General features: G+C 41.8%; 1 protein-coding gene across 1 annotated transcript in view; it reads left to right on the forward strand.

Moving 5' to 3' along the window:
* The window catches only part of asap3 (ArfGAP with SH3 domain, ankyrin repeat and PH domain 3), a 47478-nt gene extending 40356 nt beyond the window's left edge, over nucleotides 1–7122 (forward strand). Inside the window, exons 20-26 of the mRNA XM_053510079.1 lie at nucleotides 34–101; nucleotides 1137–1244; nucleotides 1461–1644; nucleotides 2758–2986; nucleotides 3898–4099; nucleotides 4233–4361; nucleotides 5807–7122. Of these exons, the coding sequence (XP_053366054.1) occupies nucleotides 34–101; nucleotides 1137–1244; nucleotides 1461–1644; nucleotides 2758–2986; nucleotides 3898–4099; nucleotides 4233–4361; nucleotides 5807–5881 (995 nt within the window). The 3' untranslated portion in view covers nucleotides 5882–7122. The remainder of the gene's footprint in view (nucleotides 1–33; nucleotides 102–1136; nucleotides 1245–1460; nucleotides 1645–2757; nucleotides 2987–3897; nucleotides 4100–4232; nucleotides 4362–5806) is intronic.
* Nucleotides 7123–9017: the final 1895 nt, after the last annotated feature.

A 9017-nucleotide genomic window follows, 5' to 3' on the forward strand; every position in this document is an offset into this window, starting at 1 on the left:
TCTCGCTCTGTTTTTTTTTTTTTTTTTTTTTAGCGAACACTGCCGGAGAGACTGCGCTGGACATCGCCAAGAGACTGCAACACACGCACTGTGTCGACCTGGTAGGTTGCAAATAATCCATTTCAGACACCCCCAAAAAAAAATTACCCATATTACCGATTTCCAACATTATGGTCGTATATTTTAGAGACAATCAAACATTTTGAAAATACATGTAACTGAAATAAACAGACATTAAGCCTTAATTTATAATTCCTCTTGGCACCGGCTGCTTTAGAAATGTACAAACAACACCATGGGAACTCTGTTTATAGTTATTCCCTCGCTCCAAGCCATTTCCACATGTTTGGGCCATTTAAGGAGTTCCTGGGAGGCCGGGGTTTCAGTCGTTGAATCAGACAGGCAATTTCGACTTGTTCATGGTTCCTTTCTACTTCAATGGTGTCTACGCACTACTGGGATAAGTGCATTAGTGTAGCGGGGGATTATATAGAGAGAAATAAAGGGAGTTTTTACTCTCATCACTGTGTTTTGTCATTCAGCACAATCAAAAAGTCCTGGTTTGACTTGAACGGGCATTGTAAATGTGGTTGATGGATTTTCGGAGCCAGAATTAACACACCGTGCTGATGTTTTTGTTTCAGTGACTATGGAGGTAAAGTATCTCCAACTGTGTATGTGTTTGGTTACGGAATTGATGGAGTTCTTTAAATCTGATACAGATACGGCAGAGTGAGATCTCTGAGAATGAATCCGCGTCCCGCTGGCTTTTTATTTCGTTTTCGGATCAAATCGGAGCTTCGCTGACTCACATGAGCGCCTCCTGCTGCTCCGTAAACACGAGCTGGCGCTTCACTGCTGCTCTCCATATTGACTCAGTGTCTCAACGTCCACCAAGTGTCCTCTCACTCCCGGGGTCAGGAAGTGTGTTAAACAGAGTGTGTGTTGAGGCTGCAGCTGTCCCAGCTGTCACACTCCGCCTGAAATAGTCACTCTGTCTGCAGCGGAGAGCTTGCCTGCTCACACTTTGTACTCGTGATGTTACATCGCAAATGTTAAAATGATAAACTGCAGGTTTTAAAGTGTGTGTGTGTGTGTGTGTGTGTGTGTGTGTGTGTGTGTGTGTGTGTGTTTAGCTGGAGCTGGCTCACAGCGGGAAATTTAACTCCCAGATCCATGTGGAGTACACGTGGGAGATGCCGCAGGAGTTCATGTACGACAGCGAAGACGATCTGGATGAAAAGGTGTGTGTGTGTGTGTGTGTGAGAATGGCACAGTGTCATTATTTAATGTACACCCTAGGTGTACATTATGACATTTTATTCATCTTAAATCATTAGGAATCCATGTGAAAATGAATAAACTACAGAATATCGTCAAACAGTAATGTTTATTTATTGATTTATTTATTTAAATTCGTGTTTCAACCACATTCTTGTATTTGTTTTTTTTCCATGTAGGCCAGCCCACCGCGGTGTCTCCGCTCTCCTCCGCCCTCTAATGGCTGCTTTGTGAACGTTCCATGGGGTGACCCTGACCGACCCTACCAGAACGTGGAATATGTTTCGCGCACCACGGCGAGCAGCAGCACCTCCTCCGGAGGTCACACGCCCCCTCCGCTTCCGGCTAAATCCATTCAGAGAGGTTCGAGATCTTTCCTCCTGGGTTTAGACACGACACAAGTTTTTAAAAACCTTCATTGTAGAATCGAATTCTTGGAAAGTGTTAATAGAAATTTCTGTCACATAAGCATTAAACATGAGCACATGTTTATATTAATGACGTATTTAAATACTGTACTGGATGTTTAGTAACAGAGTTCGGTCACAGCCTTGTATAGAAGCTAAGACTAATAATAAACAGGTTACAAATGTGCTGCTTAATAAATAAGTTGATATGGTGAGAATTATATAAAAGAAGAAAGTTTTTAGAAAGAACTAATCCGCAGGGTTGAGAGTTCAATCCCCAATCATTTTTTATTTTATTATTATTATTATTTTATTTTTTTTGTGGTCTGAGGGTGTACCTGGTGCCGAAACAATTCATGCAAACCAAATTCGAAGCAATGCTCCAAGGAAGTATCTCTCTAAGTTTCCTAAAGAGAATCATTACCGGTGACGAGACACGGATTCATCACTACGAACCTGAGAGTAAACGGCAGAGTCTGGAACGGAAAACGTCAATCACAGACTGAGAAAAAGCTCCAAAGTCAAAACCATCAGCTGGAAAATTCATCAACGATTCCAGTTTTCTGGAATTCTCGAGGGCCAGAAGTATTGGAACATCATCAGGAAAAAGCTTCAACAATCAGCAGGTGCCTAAACTTATCCAACGAATTAAACGCAGAGGACCGCTATCCGTGTGGCGATGCCCGTCCACACACTTCTGTCCACACCGTCCTCTCTATAGTCCTGATCTCACTCCATAGGACTTTCACCTGTTTGGTCCCCTGAAAGCAGTCCTATGATGATAAAGGTTCACTTCTGATGAGGAAGTGAAGACAGCGGTGCGTTCGTGGCTTGAAAAGTATATTAAAAAGCAGAGAGATTATGTCGAAAAAATAATGCATTTGTCTTTTCAAAAATTTTATTGAAATAAAAAAAAAAAACGTGCCATAATTAAGAATCATTTATGCAAAAAATGATTAATTAGCTGTTTTGACTTACCGAGTTTGACATTCTAAGACTATTAGTAATCATGTTTAACATTTTCTTCTCTCTTCCATCCTAACACGGAGTTCTTTCTATTCTCCTCCAGGCCGTTCCGACCCCCAAATCAGCACCTCCGCCCAGGAGACTCTCGGCTTTTCCCGCCACAGCTCCAGTTCCTGGAATGGTTCCCATAGAAACGGCCCCCCTTCACCCCTGGCAGATGTGTCGGGGTCACGGGCTCCCCAGTCGCCTCGCAACGGCCTGCTGAAGAGACAGACGGGGATCTGGGATGGACAGAGTCCATCGGCGTCACAGAGCTCCATCGGACCTGTCGTGTAAGCACGCATGCTGCACGCGAACACTTTTAGTACTGTATTTATGAAGGGTGTTCAAGTCAAACCGGGACTTTTAATTGTGTAACGTGAACACTCCCTTTATGTCTCTATATAACCCCCTGCTACACCAATGCACTTCACTAGTGTCTGGACACCGTCAAAGTAGAAAGTTTTCATGATCAGACTGCCTGCTTCACGTCTGAAACACCGGCCTCCCAGGAACCCCTTTAACATTGATTGTGTGTACAGTTCACACAGACAGCTGCGTCTCTTCTGCAAGTTGGTTGCTAAGTTGTCTTTCGCAGGTATCCAGGCGTTTCACGTCACACTGTGAGCTCCGAGCCACCTCGCCCAGGACGTACAGGCTTCTTTAAAACGTTTGCACTGTTCTAATGTTTTACCGCGGCTGAGAGTCTCATCACCGTACTGCACTTAAAGTCTTCTGTAAATGTCAATCAGTTTTACGCCTTCATTCACCAGAATTTGTATCACATGTCTCGGTTTGACATCAACGCCCCTCGTATATATAAAGCAGCACAGAGATCCCAGCTCGGGTATAACAGTAGAGGTCATTAAAGGTCAGATGGCATATTAAACTGATGCACACGTTAACTTTATCAACCAGAGATTCGGAGGCTGGATTTCTGCCGACTGTTTCTTCATATTCATGGCTGGTATCTATACATTTAATCAACCAGGAAGAGGTTTGGCGAAATGATTAGACCCAACAGTCCTCATAAGAGAACGGTACAATGATGTCATGTCTTCATATAAGGACATTCAGGTCTCAACACCTGATAATGTGTTTATACAGTATCATTTTAGATATTAATGTAGGCTGTAGATATCTAAATAGGTGGTTTAATCATCTCATCATATATTTTTGTGTGTGTGTGTGTGTGTGTGTGTAGATCAGAAAAGACGACGTCATATCGGCGAACGAGTAGCGGAAGTGCGAAGTGCGCGGCAGGTTCCCCCAGCTCGGGAAGCAGCATGGAGGAGCTCTACTGTAGCCTGACCAATAACAGCACCGCTAACGTTAACGCTAACGCTCATGCTAACCTCTCAGTGCCGGTCATACTGCCGCCACCGCGGTCACGCAAGAACGCCATGGTAACGAGATACAAGGTTTTGACATACAGTCACAATTCAGAATGTTATCCAGCACTCATACAGATCGTGTGTGTGTCTGTGTCTGTGTCTGTGTCTGTGTGTGTGTGTGTGTGTGTGTGTGTGTGTGTGTTAGTGCTCCACGAGGCCGTGGCAGAGGAAGGTTCGGGCGTTAGTCGACTGTATGTCTGTGGGCTCCGACCAGCTGGCGTTTTGTAAAAACGATATTATTATTGTAACCGCTACTGATGATCCCCACTGGTGGGTAGGTATACACACACACACACACACACACACACACACAATGCAAGTGTTGCAGCAAAAAAAGGCAAACTGTAAGAAAAGGATTTATTCCTTAAAAGATGTAGATAGAAATAAAAAAATTAATGGTTTACATTTGAATGTTCTTTTTTGTTTTTTTTTTCCTTTTGCGGCTCATTACAACATAATTTCATGCTTTTCTATCAACACTAACCAAACAAAGTCATCAACGTTCCGCTAAAGGGGAAAAAATCTAGCTTATTAATGAGGCGTGTGAGGCCGAGAGGATTCTTGATCCGGATTGTAACTCTTTTTTTTCTTTTTTTCTTCTTTCTTTTCTCCCCCCATTCCTGCTCATCTCATATTTCATTTGAAATAATAAATAATTCATGTTGCATTATGATACAAACATTGAATTTCGCTACCAAAGACTCTCAGGCAGAAGACCGTAGGGACGGAGATGCAATCAATCACTGTGTAATGTTTTTTTCCCCCCTTCTGTATTACAGTATTAAACCCTCTGCAGCGCTACAGAACAATAAACTCGGTTTACTTCCTAATCCGTTCGACGTAATTAAATAGACCAGACTAAACTTCCTTTACGTTTAAATTGATTATAAATAGTGTACCACACTTGATGTCTCTTTGGCATCGTTCCGTCATTTTCCTGAGCCACATTTAATCTCATTCTTTACGTCGGGCAGAAGATAAAAGACTTCGCTCTTAAATCTACAAGTGATTGATGAAGAAGTTGACTGTTACAACATCAAAGTTGATTTGTTTCCAATAACGTTACGTACTGAAGTGGTTTATTCCTCTTATACAGCATTTTACCAACTCTTACCATTTATTATTTTTATAAAGAAAAATTAATCAGATCCTAAATTGAGAATTAAATGGAAGTTGTCCTCTATCTTAAAGATCCTTTCCTGACACTGGAGACTCCTTCCATAATTGATAAATAAACATCTTGGAAAACCAGAAAAAAAATCACTATATCAAGTAGGGATGCAACCAATAACAAAACTCATGGTTCGGATCACTACATTCTTCCTTTAAACATTAATCAGTGAAATAAAATAATTGGGATACTTTATGTTGGTGATAAAATGTATGTAAAAAATTAGTGTGTATACACTGTGTGTGTGTGTGTGTGTGTGTGTATGTGACTGTGCTAGTATGGGTTTCTAGTACAGAAGTAGTTATTTGGCCTGTTTTTTATCAGAATGGAAGGGATTTTCGCAGTGAGATTTGGCAACCCGGTCAAGCACAAAGCGAGCGTGTGCGAGACACATTAAGCAACGTGCAAAATCTAATTTGATAAGTGCATATTTTTCACTTAGTGGCAGTGCGACCTCCTGTCACTCGGATCGGATTTGAGGATTCAGCAGCATCGACGTATGAACGATTGTAATTCTGTCTCTTGTTTGTTTTATTTATTTTTTTCAGGTTGGACATGTGGAGGGAAAACCGTCCAAAAGCGGCTCCTTTCCAGTCAACTACGTCAAGAAACTTGGAGAATGAACCCTGCAGCACTTGAGACGAGCGGCCGCGATGCTCCACCTGTTAATCTGCAGTGAAGTGGGTTTAAGAGGGAATGACTGTATCGCTTGTTCCTCAGACTGTTCAGCACATCAGTCCTGGCACTTTAGAGACGTTTTATTGCCGTGTGGAGCCGGACAGAGACAGTGAGAGAGAGAGGCTGATGTGCCAAGCAGCACTTAGTAAACACATGGACACTCATAAAGGTAACAGGAAGCCCTCGGAACGGAGAGACGGCAGATGATTATCCAAGCATTAAAGGGAAAATAAGCGCAGTGCATCTCCTGATAGCTTTCTGATGCCAAGTTCCCAGGTTTCTTTGTGACGAATAGCAACGAAACTCGATCCTCATTGACTGACTTTCAGCCCAGCGAGGGAGAGACGGGAAAGGAAAGGAGGAGGTATCGCGTTCCCTGGATGTTTGACTCGTCTTTCTGCTGGATCGGCATTATTCTCACTAGTGGACACAGCGTTTGGCTTTAAGGTGAAGAAGATTTGACGTGAGCGGCTCTGATGATGATTTCGGACAGTGACACGGTGTGCGGGCGGTTTCCGAAATGGCTAAACCTGGAAATTGTAGTTGCGCTAATTGTAATACAGATTGTACCGCAACTTTTCCGAATTATTTACTATCACTCGAGGAATAGGTTGCTTTTCCAAATGGTTTCAAGCCCTTTTTCATGACTGTTCTGCTTTTATTTAGTTTCACGCTCGCTCACGAAGTCCAGCAGCAGCCTCCGTCATCACCTGGCGTATTTTATTTCCCGCCGTCGTTTCAACTTCAACCTTTTAAACAGTGAACGTATCAGAAAATCACAATATTCGCACTAATACCAAGCTCATAACTCTGTACGATGCACTAACAGGAGCCAAAGATGTGTAAATAATAATAAGTGTGTAGTTGCTTCATGGTGCATCGTTGTAATGTAATTTATTTTTAAAAAGACAAAAAACTAGACGTGATTGTTTTAACGCACTTTTATACTCATTCTGCTTGTTTAAATTGGAATCAGAGTCAAACTACAGTAGCAGTTTTGTTTACTGTCTGTTTTCTTGTTTCGCACTTACACTACAGTACATCATTCAAGAAACTCTTCATACTCGAGTTCAGTAAGAAGAATTAAAGTTAAAGGTGAATCGTGTCAACTAGAAAAATCAGCCGAGCGCGGGCAACATGAAGCTAACGCTGAATAAATGATTATATCATTATATAAATGAGTTTAAAACAATGTGTGTGTGTGTGTGTGTGTGTGTGTGTGTGTGTTTTATGTTTGTTTATTAATCTGAACATCTGGAGCTCATGGCGTTACCGCAGCGCTGCAAGTCTCTGTCCTTTGGCTCGCGTCTACAACAACAACAAAAACGACACTACAGCGTGTTTCTGCTTGTACAGTACTGATTTATTTACATTTAGGGATTTGGCCGACACCCTTATCCAGAGCAACTTACATCCTTATCTCATTATACATCTGAGCAGTTGAGGGTCATGGGCTGGTCAAGTGATTTGAACCTTTCGAACCGTAGTCCAATGCCTTAACCTCTGACCCATGTTATCCCCCATTATTCGCCTTTTTAAGTGCAGTTAATTTCCAGTTGCAGCTGATTGGTTTTCCGAGGCAGTTCCATTTCAAACCAGTTCTTCCAGTTTAATCAGCCAAAGCACCGGCCCACAGACAGAGAAACTGGTTCCATGTCAGCACCAACATTTTACTGGGTTAGAACAAAGAACCTCTTACACCAGGGGCTAAAGGGAGGATTTTCACGGACATACAGTATACAGTGACTTAATGACAATCATTTAGCACACGGGGAAACTAAGCCAGTTTTTAGGAGGTTCGTTTTTGAACCAGCACTAGCACCAGACATGAACTAGTACCTGGTTTATTTTGATGGAAAATAGGGATGAGACAACTTTTATGCATTTACAAGTATAGCTATTGAGAGACACCCTTATCCAGTTCTACATTGTTCTCTTATTTTACATTTAAATAGTTAAGACCTTGTTCAAGACCTCACAGTGGTAACTGGGACCTTCCGATCGGTAGTCCAACGCCTTGACCACTGAGCTACCCCTGCCGTATATCCCTATTACTAAGCTTTGGATTGTTACAGGATGTGCACGATATTAGGGTGTTCTGTATAAAAGACAGAAATGTGAACATTATCACATTATTACAGATAGCGATCACTGGGTTCACTTTACGTCCGTCTAATGTTTTTTCCCCTCACAGAGGTGGAAAAAGCAGCAGGGTTCCATTCCACGTTAATGTTGTCCATCCAGCCTAAGAGGTCTGTCCACGGGAAACGGGACAGTCTGGTTGCTGCAAAGCCGAGGATCATCTTCCTGTAACAAAGTGAGTCTGAGAGCATGTCTAAGAGCAGAGGATGATATTGCACAGAAGGAATGTGTGGAAATAATTAGATTTCTGCATTCGGGTGGAAAACATAGACGGGTTTATCCTATGTGGACTTGATTTTTTTTTCAAATCAGTCCAAAATCAAGCTGTTTTAAGGACAAGTTGTAATATATAGTTGGATCAGTATGTTCAGTATTTTATATGACCATAATGTCTTGGACGGCTCTTAACCCAATTCCCAGCCATATTTTCTTTAATTGGTGCAGGTACAGTATAATAATTTGACGCTTTTTAATTGGTTTGGATTAAGAATATACATACAAGTATACATTTCCTCTCACAATACAGCTCTCATACACACTCAAAAAAATAAACGTCACAGCTGTGTGGATTAGTAGCTGCTTTCATACAGATTGTGTGTTTACTGATCCTGTGTGTGTAATCGAGGTCACAAGGATCAGGGCCAGTATTCAGTTTCTGGGCTGAGTATCTTACATAATTCCAGGTGTTGCATCACTGCATGGAGGGTAAACACACATGCGCACACACACACACACACACACACACACACCAGTGATTGCTAGAGAGCTGCAGTGCAGCACTGTAAAATGTAATAATGCAACTTATTAGTGCTATCTTTGGTTGACCAATAAATTCTAAAAAGTTTTTGCTTAAAAGAAAAAAATTTACTTTCTTCGTCACTGGGACTTGTGATGAAATCTCTGGGGAATAAAGGCATAAAAGTGATAGACATTTACAGA

The sequence above is a fragment of the Clarias gariepinus genome, chromosome 13 (assembly GCF_024256425.1).
Source record: "Clarias gariepinus isolate MV-2021 ecotype Netherlands chromosome 13, CGAR_prim_01v2, whole genome shotgun sequence".
In the NCBI taxonomy this organism is placed as follows: domain Eukaryota; kingdom Metazoa; phylum Chordata; class Actinopteri; order Siluriformes; family Clariidae; genus Clarias; species Clarias gariepinus.